At 44.8% G+C, this 17247-nt stretch overlaps 1 protein-coding gene across 1 annotated transcript in view; it reads right to left on the minus strand.

Annotated features, from left to right (window-relative positions):
• OTOA (otoancorin) overlaps positions 1-17041 on the minus strand; it is a gene marked incomplete at both ends in the record, with an annotated part of 59577 nt that extends 42536 nt beyond the window's left edge. The window contains 9 exons of the mRNA XM_082858164.1: positions 294-394; positions 4529-4632; positions 8615-8850; positions 11781-11912; positions 14739-14826; positions 16318-16345; positions 16461-16491; positions 16583-16611; positions 16951-17041. Coding sequence (XP_082714290.1) covers positions 294-394; positions 4529-4632; positions 8615-8850; positions 11781-11912; positions 14739-14826; positions 16318-16345; positions 16461-16491; positions 16583-16611; positions 16951-17041 — 840 coding nt within the window. The remainder of the gene's footprint in view (positions 1-293; positions 395-4528; positions 4633-8614; positions 8851-11780; positions 11913-14738; positions 14827-16317; positions 16346-16460; positions 16492-16582; positions 16612-16950) is intronic.
• Between the last annotated feature and the right edge of the window lie 206 nt (positions 17042-17247).

Here is a 17247-nt window from a genome sequence, read left to right on the forward strand (position 1 = left end):
TTTTGGTACGTAGCCAACATTTATAGATCATGTTTTTTCATAGCAGAGCTATCTTAACAGTCCACAATCCTTTTTCTTTTCTTAGCTTTTCTACACTAGAACACAATCCAATGACTGACTGCTGGAGGTCTTATTCCAGGAATTTTCTTTAGATGCTCAAGTTATGTTGAGCTGAGGTGGGTGTTCATTTCCCAGGGCACCTTGACTAGCTGGCTAAACGTGAGAGGTTTAGAATACACCTTACCCCAGAAGTATTAGTGACGGGAACATGGAAATGAACTTTTCCAACTTACTTCTATAGGACTAATATTCATAATTTCTTCAAAGGATAGGTGAACCATATATCTGCCCAAAATCCATAAGTTTTCTGCACTGACCCATGAAACAGAGTCATCTGCAAAAAATAAATAAGTGGACAAATAAGTAAAAATTAATAAAAGACTGTGCACTGGTATATGATAGTCAAAAGATCTTTGATGTCAGGACTCCTCTCTGCATTTATTAATTCATTCAACAACCATCTTTTGAGAGCCCCTTACTTATGAGATGCTACACTACACACAGGCAATGACAGACGTCCACCACATCGTTACTCAATAGAGCGGCCCTTGAACCAGCAGCCTCAGTATCACCTGGGAACTTGTTAGAAATGCAGCTTATTTTTTTAATACTTAAGACCACAAAATACAGTTTTATTTTTAGTTAGTTACTAACTTGAAATATATTTGACTCTTTTATTACTACCAGTAACAATCCTTATCTTCCTTATTATCACCACGTACATGAGCCAAACCTTCCTCATATGCACCCCACATGGTCTCCAAATCTTGACTCTCTTGGGCCCTTCTCATCAGCTAGAATGCCTTTCCCCTAACTCTTCAGCTTCCAAGTGTTTCCTTTCTTAAAGCCTTGTCTCATCTCCTCAGCCAGCAGCAGTGTTCTCCCTTCTCTCGATTCCCAGAGGACTCTATAATTCCGTTCAGGCATTTGAAATTCCCCATCAGCAAATGTCAGTGGAGCTTTAAGAACAATCGTGGCCAGGATCCAACTTCAAGTTTCAGTGAACTAGAATTGGCTGCCATTGCCCCTAATCCTCCAGTAAAAGATTTACACAGAACACCATTGCGTTGGTAGCATTTTGGGGAAATGAAAAAAGCAGGAGCCGTTATAGGGTGCAGTGAATCAGTCACTAAGAGCTGCTGCAGCAGGCCGTGGGCAATGGCTGGTGCCCAGAGGAGACAGTGAAGTCAGCTGGTGCCTGGGCCAAGTCACAGGGACAAGAGGCTGCCCTCCCCCAGCCCAGGAATCAGAGCTGTTGTGGTGCACACAGGTAAACACCTGTGATCCTCTCGATGGGGACTCTGGACACTTGACTTGGTTATTAGAAGAAAGGGTGGCCCTGGAAGGCTAGAGAATTCTGTGGGGAAACCACTAAATTCACCAAGAACCAAGCTGAGTTGTTCATTTCTAATTAATTTTTTTTTTTTTTTTTTGGCTGCGTTGGGTTTCGTTGCCACTCACGAGCTTTCTCTAGTTGCGGCGAGCGGGGGCTACTCTTTGTTGCGGTGCACAGGCTTCTCATTGCGGTGGCTTCTCTTGTTGCAGAGTACAGGCTCTAGGCGCATGGACTTCAGTAGTTGTGGCTCATGGGCTCAGTAGTTGCGGCACGCGGGCTCAGTAGCTCCGCGGCACGTGGGATCTTCCTGGACCGGGGCTCAAACCCGTGTCCCCTGCATTGGCAGGCGGATTCTCAACCACTGTGCCACCAGGGAAGTCCCTGTAATTAATTATTAAGCATGAACTGTATTTCTGCAGACCAATGATCCCCAAACTTGGGATAGTTTTGACACCCAAAGTATTTCCAGTTACCTCAAGGAACTTCATGAAAAAAAAAGTTTAAAGTCCAAATAGAATTCATTTCAATTCACTTAGCTTAATAATGAAACGTATCATAGAGGAATTTTAGGAGAGTCTGTCTCCAACTAAATTCCGGCAACAAGGACTTAAGGGAAGTCTAGAGTCTGGAGGGTGAGTTGAGTGAATTTCTCAGGGTCACTTAGTGTGAGATTCAGTTTTTTGGAGGCTACCACTACGCATCAGGCAGAGGGAATTCTGCTGCACACGGAAGACATTTATTCCATTGTTTAATGCTTCTTATATACAAACTTCAGAGCTGAATTCCAGGAAAAGGATTGATTGGCACTCCCTACACTTCACCGCCACCAGCCTTCTCTGTTTCCCACACACACGCAGCTCATTCCCACCTCGGAGGCTTTGTATTTGCTGCTTCCCCTGCCCGGAATGCTCTTCCTCCAGAGCCTCGCATGTCTGATTCCATTTCTCATTTTGGTCTCAATCCAAATGTCACCTGCCCAGAGAGCTCTGCTCTGCCTCCTTAGCCAGCAGTCAGAAACTACAGCCCGTGGACCAAACCCAGCCCACCTTCGAGCTCGGGTTTTACATTTTAAAAAAATATTTATTTGGCCGTGCCGGGTCTTAGTTACGGTTCGTGGGCTCCTTAGTTGAGGCTTGCCAGCTCCTCAGTTGCAGCATTCAAACTCCTAGCTGCGGCATGCATGTGGGATCCAGTTCCCCGATCAGGGATCGAACCCGGGCCCCCTGCATTGGGAGCGCGGAGTCCCAACCACTGCGCCACCAGGGAAGTTCCCGGGTTTTACATCTTTCAATGATTGAGGGAAAATCAAAAGAAGACGAATATTTTCTGACACATGAAAATCACATAAAATTCAAATGTCAGTGTCCATAAATAAGGTTCTCGTGGGACACAGCCAAGCCTATTTATCTGCTGTCTAGAGCTGCTTTTGTGCTACAACATCAGCGTCGGATAGTTGAGACAGAGACTGTAGGGCCACAAAGCCTACAAATTTACTCTGGCCCTTTACAGAAAACACTTGCCAAGCCCTGTTCTAGGCTAAAGCAGTCACCCTTTCCATGGCATTGATCCCTTTTATTTTCTGCAGAGCAGTTACCGGTATTTGGGTTCTCTCTCTATCTCTCGTTATTTACTTGCTTACAAGTTTTCTCCACCTACTCTCCCACAATAAAATTATAGCTCCATGAGAACAAAGACTTAGTCTTCTTTTCCTTTGTATCTCCAGTGGCTGACACATAGTAGGCTCTTTTTAGGTGTTTAAAAAGTTTATTGTCTTTACATCACTAACATTAAAGATTCAACAAGTTGAAGCTACCTGTGAAATTGTTTGCGTTACTAATCTACATAGCCATTCTCTCTCCTTTTTTTTTTCAATTGCAGTAAAATACACATAACATAAAATTTACGATCTTAACTACTTTTTTTTTTTTTATTTTTTTTACGATACGCGGGCCTCTCACAGTTGTGGCCTCTCCCGTTGCGGAGCACAGGCTCCGGACGCGCAGGCCCAGCGGCCATGGCTCACAGGCCCAGCCGCTCCGCGGCACGTGGGACCCTCCCGGACCGGGGCACAAACCCGCGTCCCCAGTATCGGCAGGCGGAATCTCAACCACTGCACCACCGGGGAAGCTCCTTAACTACTTTTAAGTATACAGTTCGGTGGCATTAAGTACATTCACTTTGCTGTGCAACCAGCACCACCATCCATTTCCAGAGCTTTTTCATCTTGCAAAACTGGAATTCTGTGCTCATTAAATAGTAATTCCCCACTCCTTCCTCCCTCTGGCCCCTGGCAACCACCCCTCTACTTGCGGTCTCTATGAATTTCACTGCTCTAGAAAATAGTGGGTTTTTAACGAACATCTGCCAAATAAATTACTCCTGACCTATTGCTGCTTCGGTTGCAGGAAGCTTAGCACTAAATTTCTGTGCTTTACTGCCTATATTTTCCTTTAAAAAAACTATTTTGGGCTTCCCTGGTGGCGCAGTGGTTGAGAGTCCGCCTGCCGATGCAGGGGACGCGGGTTAGTGCCCTGGTCCGGGAAGATCCCACGTGCCGCGGAGCAGCTGGTTCCATGAGCCATGGCCGCTGAGCCTGCACGTCTGGAGCCTGGGCTCCGCAACGGGAGAGGCCACAGCAGTGAGAGGCCCGCGTACGGCAAAACAAAAAAAAACTATTTTGTCCCACTTTGATACAGATTTTGAACTTGTAACCTGATTCTAAAAGTTTTCATTGAGGGACTTCCCTGGCGGTCCAGTGGTTAAGACTCCTCGCTTCCACTACAGGGTTCGATCCCTGGGCACTAAGATCCCGCATGCTGCGCAGTACAGCAAGTTTTCATGGAATCTAAGGTGCCAGCATTATTTACGTTCCACTGAGAAGCTAAACTTGGACACGGTGTTGATTGTAAGATACAGATGACGCTGACTTCAGAGGCTTCAGCGTGTGGAAAATGCACTGATGAAATGGGGTAAGTGGTTTTTCCATAAACCACAGCAAACACTTTTTGGAAGCTGAGGGAGCTAAAAACCTTAAGTGGCAATGAAATCAAATCCCTATCTTCAGAGATGAAGCATCACTTTTAAGGATGGACTCCCCCTAAAAAGTGTTCCCACCTCAAAGCCTGGGCTCACCAGTGCCATTGGAAGATGTCTGCAAAATCCCAGTCATCCAGGAGTAGACAGCCCTCTGGGAATGGGCCGAGGTTTGGTCGTAGAGATCTTTGAATACCACAGACCTACATGACATACACATAGGTGTCAATTAAGGAACAAATATGAAGGCCGTCAGGCAGGGTTCAAACAACAAAAGTATACAAAGCTATCTTTGGTTAAAAGCCCTTCCCACTCCCTTGCTACAGATGTAGCGATTTTCCTGTTTCTCCTCTTCCCATCACAGTTAAATACCTTCCAAAGACTGTTCTTCACTTCCTCACCACCAGGTCCTTTTTTTTTTGGTAACAGTTTTATTCAGATATAACTTATACCTTACAAAGTATACAACTCAGTGGTTTTCAGTATATTCAGACTTGTACAACTGTCACCACAATCAATTTTAGAACCCTTTAAAGTACCTCAAAAAGAAACCTCCTACCTTTTAGCTATCACCCCAGAACTTCTAGTCATCCCAACTCCTAGAAACCACTAATCTACTTTCTATCTTTATAGATTTACGTCTTCTGGATATTTCCGATAAATGCAATCATATAATATGTCACTTTTGTATCTGGCCTCTTTCACTTGGCATGATGACTTCAAGGTTCATGCATGTTGGAACATGCATCAGTAATTCATTTTTTTATGGCCAAATTCTGTTCCGTTGTACAAACATACCACATTTTGTTTATCTGTTCATCAGTTGATGGACACGGGTTGTTTCCCCCTTTTGTCTATTATAAATAACGCTGCTGTAAACATTCATGTATAAGTGTTTGTGTGACACATTTCATTTTTCTTGGGAATAGACCCAGGAGTGGAGTTGCGGGGTTAGATGGCAACTCTATGCTTAACCTTTTGAGGAACTCCAGACTATTTTCCAAAGCAGCCGTACCACTTCACTTTCTCACCAACAGTGTCTGAGGGTTCTGATTTCTCCACGTCATTGTCAACACTTGTTATTATCTGACATTTTGATTACAGATATCCTGATGGGCGTAAAGTGTCTTGGTCACTTTTTAAGACACTGACATCTGGTTTCTTCATCAACACACCACTCCTTGTGGCCCAAGTCCTGAATGAGCTCCTTGTCACCATACCCAGCAGTCCCATTTGGTCCAAATATGACTTGACCTTTCACAGCATTTGGCACTGATCGCCCTTCCAGTTCATACCTGCAAAATAGCTGAGTCTACTCATCCTGGAAAACTTCCCTCACCTCCACCCACCACCACTGAAAATCAATTCAGCAAATGACCCATCTGCCCCTTTCTAAGCTTAAAGTTTATCCTCACCACTCTCCCCGTCATTTCATATATGAAGAGGCAAACTTTCCCTTAAATCTATCTTAATATCTTCTTGCCGTATCTTTCTCTTCTTCTTCTTCTCCTCTCTTCCTCCTTCTCCTCGGTTGTTTTTTTTTCCTCCTTTCTCCTCTTCTCCTGGTTCTTATTCTTCCTCTTCTTCTTTCTCTCTCTTTCTCTCTCTCTGTCTTTTTTGGGTTGTTGTTTTGTTTTTCAGAACAGCACAGTATGTGAAAGGGACAGGAGATAGATATAATTCTGAAAAAACGATGTTTACATTATTTAAGGGAAAGCTTGCCCATTTGTAAAAATGCTGGCTCTATCATTCCCTAGCAGTCTGACCTACAGCAAGTTATACAATCTCTCTGTGCCTCAGTTTCCTCATTTGAAGAATGGGGGGGTGGGGCTTAATGACATCATCCTCACAAGGAGAAGGGGACAGGAGGGTCGAGTAGGAAAAGGTCAAAACTGAGGATCAGGGCTTCCCTGGTGGCGCAGTGGTTGAGAGTCTGCCTGCCGATGCAGGGGACACGGGTTCGTGCCCCGGTCCGGGAAGATCCCACATGCCGTGGAGTGGCTAGGCCCGTGAGCCACGGCCGCTGAGCCTGCGTGTCCAGAGACTGTGCTCCACAACGGGAGAGGCCACGAGAGTAAGAGGCCCGCGTACCGCAAAAAAAAAAACCAAAAAACAAAATAAACCTGAGATTCAGAAGAACTGACTTGAGTTCAAATTAAGTCAAGCCCCAGGGGGTCACTTCAAGGGACGCTGTCCTCTCTTTGGGCTTCAGTTTCTTCATCTGCGAAAGAAGAGGTTGGATTAAATGATGTTCATCAAGACGGGAAATGGGGCCATATTCTGGACTCCCACCTCATGCTGAGAATCTGGTGTCGGGCAACGTTCTCTCTGTATTGATCTGTTGTCTTTCTCTCTGTAAGGCTTGTAACCTTCTCCCAGGCTCTTGTCAGGGTTTACATAAAGTTTTGTGCTGGCCAGCTGTGAGTTTTGACTGTCAAGTGTCCACCCCTCCCTCTTGTCAACACTTGTCTGGGCCACCAGCGAAGTCCCCATGTCCCCATCTTGATCCATGTCATTTGGGTGGGACTGTGACCCACATCTAAGCCATTCAGCATATAAGATCCCATTGGGCACAGTGACCGGCTCAAGAATGGGGACACGGGGACTTCGCTGGTGGCCCAGAGGTTGGGACTCCACGCTTCCACTGCAGGGGGCGTGGGTTCGATCCCTCCTGGTTGAGGAACTAAGATTCCACATGCTGAGTGACGCAGCCAAAAAAAAAAAAAAGAATGGGCACATGACCCAGTGTGGACCAATGAGAATCAGGTCTAGGACTCTACTTGGAACTGTGCCCATGCTCCCTCGTGGAGAGAGCCCGCCTGGGAGTGAGGCCAACACAGAGGAGGGCAGAGCTGAGAGATAAAAAGCCAGAGATGTTCCTGATGATGTAGTTTGAGCTTCTGGATCCAACTGTGTCTGTCAGTTCTGCTGACTCTCAAGGTGGAAGTCTCACTTTAGGTCTTCAACACACACTCAGCTCCTTTTTTAACCAAGGGAACAGGTCCTAGGCTCAGAACAACATATCTAGCTAGGATTTAATGACACTGGTTTGTTTTTTATACTGTATTTATTTTTATGATTACTTAAGACAAATGATACTGGTTTCCCATTTACAGTAATTATACCATATTTACTTTTTTTTTTTTTTTTGCGGTACGCGGGCCTCTCACTGTTGTGGCCTCTCCCATTGCAGAGCACAGGCTCCAGATGCGCAGGCCCAGCGGCCATGGCTCACAGGCCCAGCCGCTCTGCGGCATGTGGGATCTTCCCGGACCAGGGCACAAACCCGTGTCCCCTGCATCGGCAGGTAGACTCTCAACCACTGCGTCACCAGGGAAGCCCTTTACTTTTTAAAATTTACTTATTTTTTATGAGGTATAGTTTATTTACAATGTTGTGTTAGTTTCAGGTGTACAGCAAAGTGATTGTTATACATACATATGTACCTATTTTTTTCAGATTCTTTTCCCTTATAGGTTGTTACAAAATATTGAATATAGTACCCTGTGCTATACAGTAAGTCCTTGTTAGTTATCTTTTTTATATACAGTAGTGTGTATCATATTTACTTTTTTTAAAATAAATTCATTTATTTATTTTTGGCTGCATTGGGTCTTCGTTGCTGTGTGCGGGCTTTCTCTAGTTGAAGCGAGCAGGGGCTACTCGTTGCTGTGGTGCACAAGATTCTCATTGCAGTGGCTTCTCTTGTTGCAGAGCACAGGCACGTGGGCTTCAGTAGTTGCAGCACGTGGGCTCAGTAGTTGTGGCTCACGGGCTCTAGAGCACAGGCCCAGTAGTTGTGGGATACAGGCTTAGCTGCTCCGCAGCATGTGGGATCTTCCCGGACCAGAGATCGGACCCATGTCTCCTGCATTGGCAGGCGGATTCTTAACCACTGCGCCACCAGGGAAGTCCCATATTTACTTTTAAAATAGATATTTTAAGTAAATAGAATGAATCTATTTTTAAAAAACATGAACAAATAATAATACAGGTGGTATATAGGTATGGAAAAATTGTGAGGATGATACCAGAATGACTAAAATTTGGGAGACTCTGTTTTAATCAAACCATCTCTAAACTGACCTCGAATATTAACCTGTCCCCACCTGCCTTCTCCCCTCCCTCATGCGTTACCTCCTTGACTTCTCAGGACAGACTCTGGGGGGGCAGGGGGTCACTCACAGGTTCTTGAAGGCATCTTCACGCAGGTCCCGGGGGAGTCTCTCCGTGATATCCGGCTGGAGAAAGTGGCCTGAGGAGCCCCTTAGCACCCTGCCCAGGATCTCCACACACTCCAGGGGGTTCAGCACCTGGAAACACCTCTCCAGCGTGATGAGAAACAGGCTGCGGTTCACGCCCGGGCTCTGCAAGGCTTGTTTCCGAATCTCTCCCAAGTCAACAGTGATGTCATCCAGCTCCTACAGGAATGATAGAAGTTAGGCTTGTCTTGAGAGCTGCCTCTTGATCTGGAAACACTGGGAGAGACCACACTTAGCAGCAGTGGTGCAATTCAGGACCACTGTTAAACACCATGCTGCTATGTCAAATCTTCTAGACCTTTCCATCACCTAAAGAACAAAGTCAAGGTCTTCACCTGCTTCACCCACACTAGGCACCTTGTCATTCTCCAGATACACCATGACTGTCACACCCAGGCCCTTGCTCTAACTGGCATCCCCTCTCCACCTCCTTCTCCCAGAGAAATCCAGCTGATCCTTTAAGGCCAAGCTCAGTTGTCATTTCATTGGTGAAGTCTTCTCTGATGTCCTACTTAAGTCAATCCAAATCTCCCTCCACTCTGGGCTCCCAACAGCATCTTGAACCAAACCCCATGATGCATTAGAGATGCTTATGGGCCTATCTTTCCTCCAAGCCAGTGGATCTCAATCTTGGCTACACATCAGAATCACTAGGGAGGTGATTCCCAGCACCACTGTATAGAGCCTGGTTTAACTGGTCTCTGGTGGAGCCCTGGCATCTGATTCCAGTGTGTAGCTGAGGTTGAGCCAGGAAAGTGCTGGGGCCCAAGCCATGTGCCTAGTGGGATGCCTGGTACCTAGAAGACATTGAGAAATAGCCTGTTAGAATGAACGAATGAATGAATCTTTTGAACCACAGACCCCAGGAATACTGACAGGGTGTAGGTACAATCAGACTGGGCACGACTCTGTCCTTCACCCAACACACCCTCCGAAAACAACAACCACAATTTACTGCCTATGGACTACACTCCAGGCACTGTGTCAAGCATGGAGCAAGCATGCATCACCTCCTGTAATTCTCACAACAGTCCTATAGGTTAAGCCCCATGGGTCTGCGGGTCAGACATTCCTAGGTTCAGATGCCAGGCCCTCCACTTACATGTGTGTGTCCCTGAGCAAATCACTTATATTTTTAAAGTCTCAGTTTCTTCCTCTTGAATGAAGATAAAATCAGGGCCTACCTCCTAGATCTAGATAAGAATTGAAGGAGATAATGAGTGGAGAGTGCCCGGTACCTAGTGAACACTCAGCAAACATTACATGCTACAATTAACTCAATATTACAGGTGATGAGAACAAAAGAGAGACTAGTTAACCAGGCCAAACCTGCACAAAGCTGGGATCTGAAACAAGTGTACGGAGTCCAAGCCCACACCTCTCACCACGCCCATGTGTTTCCTAACTTACGTCATTCCCGGTTGGGGCCAAACAGTGCAGCGGCTAAGAGCGTAACTTAGGGGTTATTGGGCAGGGGTCTGCGGATACTATTAGGGCATCTGTGAACACTGGGGGGAAACTGCATCCTCCTTTTCACTGCCATGGAATTGGTCCCGGGCATCTCCTTCAGGGATGAACGTAGGCAGCAAGCCAGCAAGGTGGCAGGAGAACCTTTGATGTGTCATCACTAGAAATCACAAACTTTCATAACTCACTACCATTGCTGCAAATGTCTTGAAATCTCACTTACACTCAACACTTCCTCAAAATTACAGAAACTATTAGCCCCGCCACTAAATCTTGTTATTGGATGTGTTAAAGAAGCACATAAATTACTGTACCCTTAACTTTGTCTTATGTATTTTGATAAATGTATTTCAATAGAATCGGCTTCCTTTGTCATCCATTGTATTTTAACACATTATTCTGAGATGGAGCCCACGGGCTTCACCAAATGCCAGAGGGCTCACAGCTAGAGTCAGGAGCCCAGGTTCCCACCTCAGATCTGCCACTTTCAAGCTGTGTAACCCGAGGTTACTTACTCAACCTCTCCAAGCCTGTTTCCTCATCTGAATATTGAAATGGTAAGAGTCTATTTATCCTCATTTCAGAAGGTCCTGGAGACAATTCAATAGGTCCAGGTTTGTTAAACCCTTAGAACGGTGTTGGCAAATATGGCCCACAGGTCAAATCTGACCCACTGCCTGTTTCTGCAAATAAAGTTTAATTGGAACACATCCACATCCATGCATTGACCTGCCATCTACGGCTGCTTTGATGCTACAACGGCAGAGGTGAGTAGTTGTGACAGAGATTGTACGGCCTGCAAAGCCTAAAATATTTACTCTCCGGCCCTTTACAGAAATGACTTGCTGATCGTTCCCTGGAAATAATACCCGACACACAGTAAACACAGATCAGTATCATTTTCAGAGACCACCATCTTCATTTTTGCCATATCTTTGCATTGCCTTTACTATTATTTAGTTCATATTTTTACTTTAAACTCTTTTTAAAACTTAAATTCATTTCAAAAGGAAACATTACATCTCCACCAAACTCACAGTTTTGATGTGCATTTTAATAACAGACATTAAAATAAGTTTATGATTATTAAAATGTTTAAATGGTTCAATACCCTTTGGAAAACACCGCTCCACACTCAACTGCCTCTGAAAAAAAAACCACCTCTACACCTCACCTTTCTGATGCCAAGGGTTCTCTGGGTCTCAGAGGCCTTTTCTTTGCTCTTACATTACCAACCTCATTTTGTGGAAATTTTCTGTCCCTGTTTTTTGGTCTCCCTGGACCATAAGCTCCTTGAGGGCAGAGACAGTCTTTCATCTCTGAATCCAGTGTCCCCTGGTGCACAGTAATCATTCATGGATGTTTATGAAGTCAAACTACTGGGACTCCTCAGTACCCCTCATTTCTTAGTACTCATAAGCATATGACTCATAAGGCTCTTCATCTGAACTTTGGAGAAAGTAAGAGAGGAAACCTAGGTCCCAGGGAGTTTGCGGAAGGAGAAGGAGGGAGGAAGAGATAAAGAAGGGCCCAGGCCTGAGTGAGGCTCAATTCCATTCAACTCGACAAACACCAACTGGCCCTGGATGTCCTCCGCTCCCAGGATGCCAAGAGAGCCTCACCAAGCGGTCCTTCTTGTCTTCTAAGAGACATTTCATGGCAGTGCGGAATTGCTGAGCGTCGGTTCCCCTCAGGTCCTCCAGCAGTTTCCAGGGCTGGTACAAACATTGTTCCAGGTGGTGTTCCATGACTGCCTGGATATGGAACGTTAGGAGAGTCAGTGAGGACAGGACAGGAGCACATGGTCAGCACCACGGCCAGCAGCCCAGCCAGGCCACCTAATTCCCTGCAGAGACCGCAAGCTGGCAGCCTGCACACGTTTGGTTGAATTGGCTCCAAAATTTTTTATGAGCTGCTAACATTTAAAATTCATGGAATTCCTCACAAAAATCCAAATTTCCAACTTTTCTTGGAAACCACAAAGATGTGGCAACGCTGGGCATACATCCCCTTCTGTGTAATAATCAACAGGCAGAGGGACAGCTGCTCACTGTAATTACTCTTCCGGCTCACCACCCTCCAGGTAGCTGATTTCCCCATGGCCTGCCTGGTCCCTGCAGGTGATTGAGGTTTCAAGTCCAGGGAAGCTGGCCTCTACCCGGAAAGTTTACTACTTCCAGATGGGCACTGCTCAAACCCTCTCCCATGCTCCAAGCCCCCAGCACAGGAGCAAAATTCAGGCAGCATGAACTCCCCGTGGCACCCCCTCCAGGGTGAGGGGCAGAGGCCAGCAGCCTCTCCTGAAAGAGATTTCCTCTGCTATCTGGGGAATTCTTTTCTAAATCTTCCTTAAATAGAGGTGCTCTAGAAAGGCAGCATAGTGTGACATCATGGACAAAGGTGAGCTCTAGCACCAGATAACCTTTGTGCAAATCCCCACCTTGCCACTTACTAGTTGTACGGCCTCGGGCAAGTTCCTTAACTAGGATGGTTAGATGAAATACAAGATGCCCAGTTAAATTTGACTTGCAGATAAACGAATAATTTTTTAGTGTAAGTATATCCCAAATATTGCATGGGACATACTTACACTAAAAAAAGGTATTCGTTGATCATCTGCAAGTCAAATTTAACTGGGAAACCTGTATTTTTATTTGATAAATGGGCAACAGTATCTCTGGGTCTCAGTTTTCTCAGCTGAAAGGTAGGAACAACAGTCAAACTTACTATGTAAGTAAGAATGAATCCTAGGTCATGAGGAGTAAATGATGATGTAAAGTGTTCTCAGTAAGTGCCAGCCATTATTCTCTGCCCTGAATGAGTTCAATGATTGTTTACTCAATGTCTCTCCCCTTAGAATGAAAGGCCCACGTGGGTACTAATGTGACCGCCTGTTCTCCTGAGTCTCCAGTGTCTAGAACTGTGCCTGGCAGAGAATAGAGGCTGGATAAGTAGATACTAAATGAATATACAAATAGGAAGAGAGGTAGTATAGCTCCTAATCAGGTTAAAATATACACATTTTATGAGAAACCCTACTGCTAGAGAGAAAGGGCAGGCATCACTTCTCTTTAGATTGCACAGATGAATGAACATGGCGAAGAAAGCAGATGCCATGAGGCCACCAGCCACCTCCACCTAGCGGGTTCCTGGTAAATGGATAACAACCAGAGTTCTGAGTGTCGTTCTCACATGAATGTTGGTTGACACTTTCATCTTCACTATAAGGTAAGTAAAAACCGAAACAAAAAAAGACATATGTCAGAACTTCATTCGTCAATGACATGACTTCTTTGCTGAATCAAATAATAGTCTTTGAAATCTGAAAGAATGTTGTCTCAATTTTCTGTGCTATTCACAGTGTATTGGTAAAGGCAAAACAAAACGCCCTGGGCTACCGATTATGCTAATGAGGCATGTGCTGGCCAATTCACCGCAGTCCCCACCAGGCCCTATTGTTCCCCAAGGCAAATATCCACTGCCATCCATTTACATGTTTGTGCTACTGTTTTTCTTCTAGTAGAGTTAAAAGGGAAGAAAAATATTTCTTGGACCCATGATTGAAAGACTGATAATTATACCCAAAGGTCCACTCTCTTGTAATTATTTTGGGAACAGAATCCCGTAAGTTTTAGCTGGGTACATGGTCTCTCATCTTGCTCCTCTGCAGTAAGATGTGACTGTGGACTGTGAGCCAATGAAACGTGAGCAGGAAGAAGTGTGCAACTTGCAGGTCACATCCTTAAAGAGAAGCTATTCAGCCTTCACTTCCTCTTTCCCACCACACCCTCTCTGGGTTGGAGAATGGATGTGCTGTTTCAATCATGTGGGCAACCACTCCTTAGATGATGACAAAGCAACAAGACAGAAGGAACCCAGGCCCCTCGATGGCCTTTTGAAGTAGAGCTGTCTCTCCTCTCTGGACCTCCCACCTAGCCCTGGACTATTATATGAGATAGAAATAAACTAAATTGTTCGAGCTGCTGCAATCTATGGTCTCTTTGTTAGAGTAGCTCAGCCTATACTCTAATACCAGTGCATGACCTTGGACCACCACCGATCTGTGGCCCGACGGGAACCAAGTCGCACAGCAGGAGGTGAGCGGCCGGCAAGCATGCAAAGCTTCACCTGTATTTACAGCCGCTCCCCATCACTCGCATTACCGCCTGAGCTCTGCCTCCTGTCAACATTATGGTGGGTTCTATACTTACTTCATTATATATTACAATGTAATAATAACAGAAATAAAGTGCACGATAGATGTAATGCACTTGAATCCTCCCGAAACCATCCCCTCGATCCCAACCCATGGAAAAACTGTCTTCCATGAAACCGGTCCCTGGTGCCAAAAAGGTTGGGGACTGCTGCTCTAATACACCATGTCTCCATCAAAAGTGGAAAAATGAAAGAGAGACAAAGGAGCTTATATCATGTTTCAAAAAACACTGGACAGAACATGTTCCTTTGTGGAAGTGAAGACTAGCTCTCCACCTAGCCCACTTCTCTGACTTACCTGGCCCCTGACTTTGCAACCCCTGAGCACTGAGAGGGGAACATAGGGACGGGTCTCAGATACACACCTGCAGGCTGGGGATGGTGAAGGCAACGTTCCGTGAATTCAGATAGGCCACGACTCTGTGGGACAGGTCTGCCGTCCACACATGGGAGCTTCAGTTGAAGACAGACAGGAGAAGGTCATGGTGACAGGCTCGCCTAGGATGAGCAGTTCCCCTACTAGCTGAGTGATCAGGGGACCGAGGTTCAGAAAGGACAATGAAGATGGGCCGGGATGCTAGGAACTCTGTGCTTAGAGGTAGGAGATGTGTTTCCTTGGCACAGTGAGGGGGAGTTTCCAATTCCAGGAATCAGCCTGCATACCAGTCTCTCAAAGACAATGATCAATTTAAAGCTGTGTGCTATATTCTAAATCCCATAACAATCCACTCAGATTAATAATCCAAACAGATTGACTTGGAAAGGTGTCCTGACTATATTAAGTTTAAAAAACAGATGCCTTGTATACCATGAGAGGCTGAAATAGCATAGTTAGGACTGTAGACTCGAAACCTGGGTTTGAATCCTGGCTCTACCACTGAACTGTATGGCCTTAGGCAGTTTACTGAATTTTCCTGTGCCTCGGTTTCCCCTTCTATGTAATACAGCGAACAACTGTGAGAATTAAATTTGTTCACACATGTAAAGTACTTAAAACATTGACCAACACATAGAAAATGCACAACTTCATTCATAACAGCCCAAAATTGGAAACAACTCAAATATCCAACAGCAGGTGAAATGTTAAACAGATGGTATGGAATGGAATGCCACTCATCCAGTCAAAGGGAGTGAGGTGGACTTTTGCTTTCAGCTGTGATGGAATAATTGGCAGTAGATAAATCTTCCTGCCTTAAACAGTTAGAAGGCCTTTTACAGTCACATTTTTTATAGATACATAGATAGATGGATAGACAGATAGATAGATAAAAAATTTTAGCCTGAAAGAATGTATCCAAAACTATCAACTGGAGTTACCTTAGGGAGAAGACTGTTTATGGGGATTTTCTACTTTAATATAATTAAGTGCTCCTGTCATGGGGCCCCAAGGCTCCCATTTCTCCTTCATAGTACTTGTTATATTAGAATTATCTGTTCATATTTGTCTTTCCATAAGACTATCTAGTGCCCTGCTCCACATCCCTGGTATCTAACACCAGCCTGTACACAGAATATAAAGTGACAGTGAGAGCAAAGTAACAGTGAGTCCTGGAGCCAGGCTGCCGGATACACACCCCAGCTCCACCATTTCCCAGCTGTGAGACCTTAAATCACCTCCCTGGGCCTCAGTTTCATTATTCTGTCCAATGGGGTAACAATAGGGCCTACTTGGGTGGGAGGAGGGGGAGGCTTGGGAAGATGACATGTGTTTCTATGCATAAAAGCACTTAGAATAGTACCTGCTACACAGTAAGCAGTCAGTAAATGTTAGAGCAGAGGGGGCCAAACTTGTGTTGAACGAATGTATCTATTCTAAAACACTTGTTCATTGGGTGATATTTTTTGTAATGAGTACATTTTACTTTCTAGAGTTAAGAGACTTCCATTAAGAATTTTTATTAAAAATCTATTCCATCCCTTCCCCTCCCCTTTAGGATGAGTTACCTTTGAAACTGTATGAGATCCAGCAAGGCTACAATGGAAATAAAATGAAAAGACAACTTAAAAAGGAATCATGCCAGAGAGATCATTGGCACATTCTGTTTGAAATTCTTAGAAGCAACAAGCAGGGACAGCAGGGACATTACCATTCAGGTAGCTTCCATCTATTATTTCTTCCTAAAAGGCAAAGAGATAATGTCGAGTATAACATCCAAAAGTTGGCAGCTCCAGTACAGGGGATGTTGTTTAAAATCAAATGGATACTCACCGCCATTTTTTGCAACAAAGGAGGTAAATCTGCAACAAAGTCATTGAATGTATAAATAGAATTGAACTGGATGACCCTCAAAAATACAAATATGTATTAAGAGCCCCCGAAAAGGTTACTCGTGAAGGAAATTTTTAGTGAATTTTAATTATACTTGTGAGCATATGTGCCAGTGTGAAAAAACCTTGGTTTGAAAAACCCTTTCAGAATGATCCTGAAAATTCTACACTTACGTGGGTACACACACACACAGGCACACACACATCCCTAAACACTTTGCGGCATCATGTACCTAAACTGATCTAACCCCACTCCATTCCCTAAGATGTGTGGAAACCATGACAGATGATTCCTCCCTCAGGACTTACCCTGCCGGGAATCTGGAACTCCATGACTTGCCACTCCATGGCTCAGAAAAAGGAACAGCAAAAGAGAGTATGTCCTAGGTTCCTGAGACATTCTCCCTGTATTTAATTCAAGCAAAGAAAAATTCAGGTTTGATTCAGGTTGTATCTGTAAATATATTTAGGAACATTCAGAAGACAAAAGGGGAAAAAATAGACCCAGAATTCCTTGAGGTGTTTTTTTTTTAATTTTAAATTCCATCCACTTTGCTCCATCTAAACCCTAAGCTAGTATAAGACACAATCATCTCTCTCCTCACT

This window comes from Leucopleurus acutus (genome assembly GCF_964270905.1).
Source record: "Leucopleurus acutus genome assembly, chromosome: 16".
In the NCBI taxonomy this organism is placed as follows: domain Eukaryota; kingdom Metazoa; phylum Chordata; class Mammalia; order Artiodactyla; family Delphinidae; genus Leucopleurus; species Leucopleurus acutus.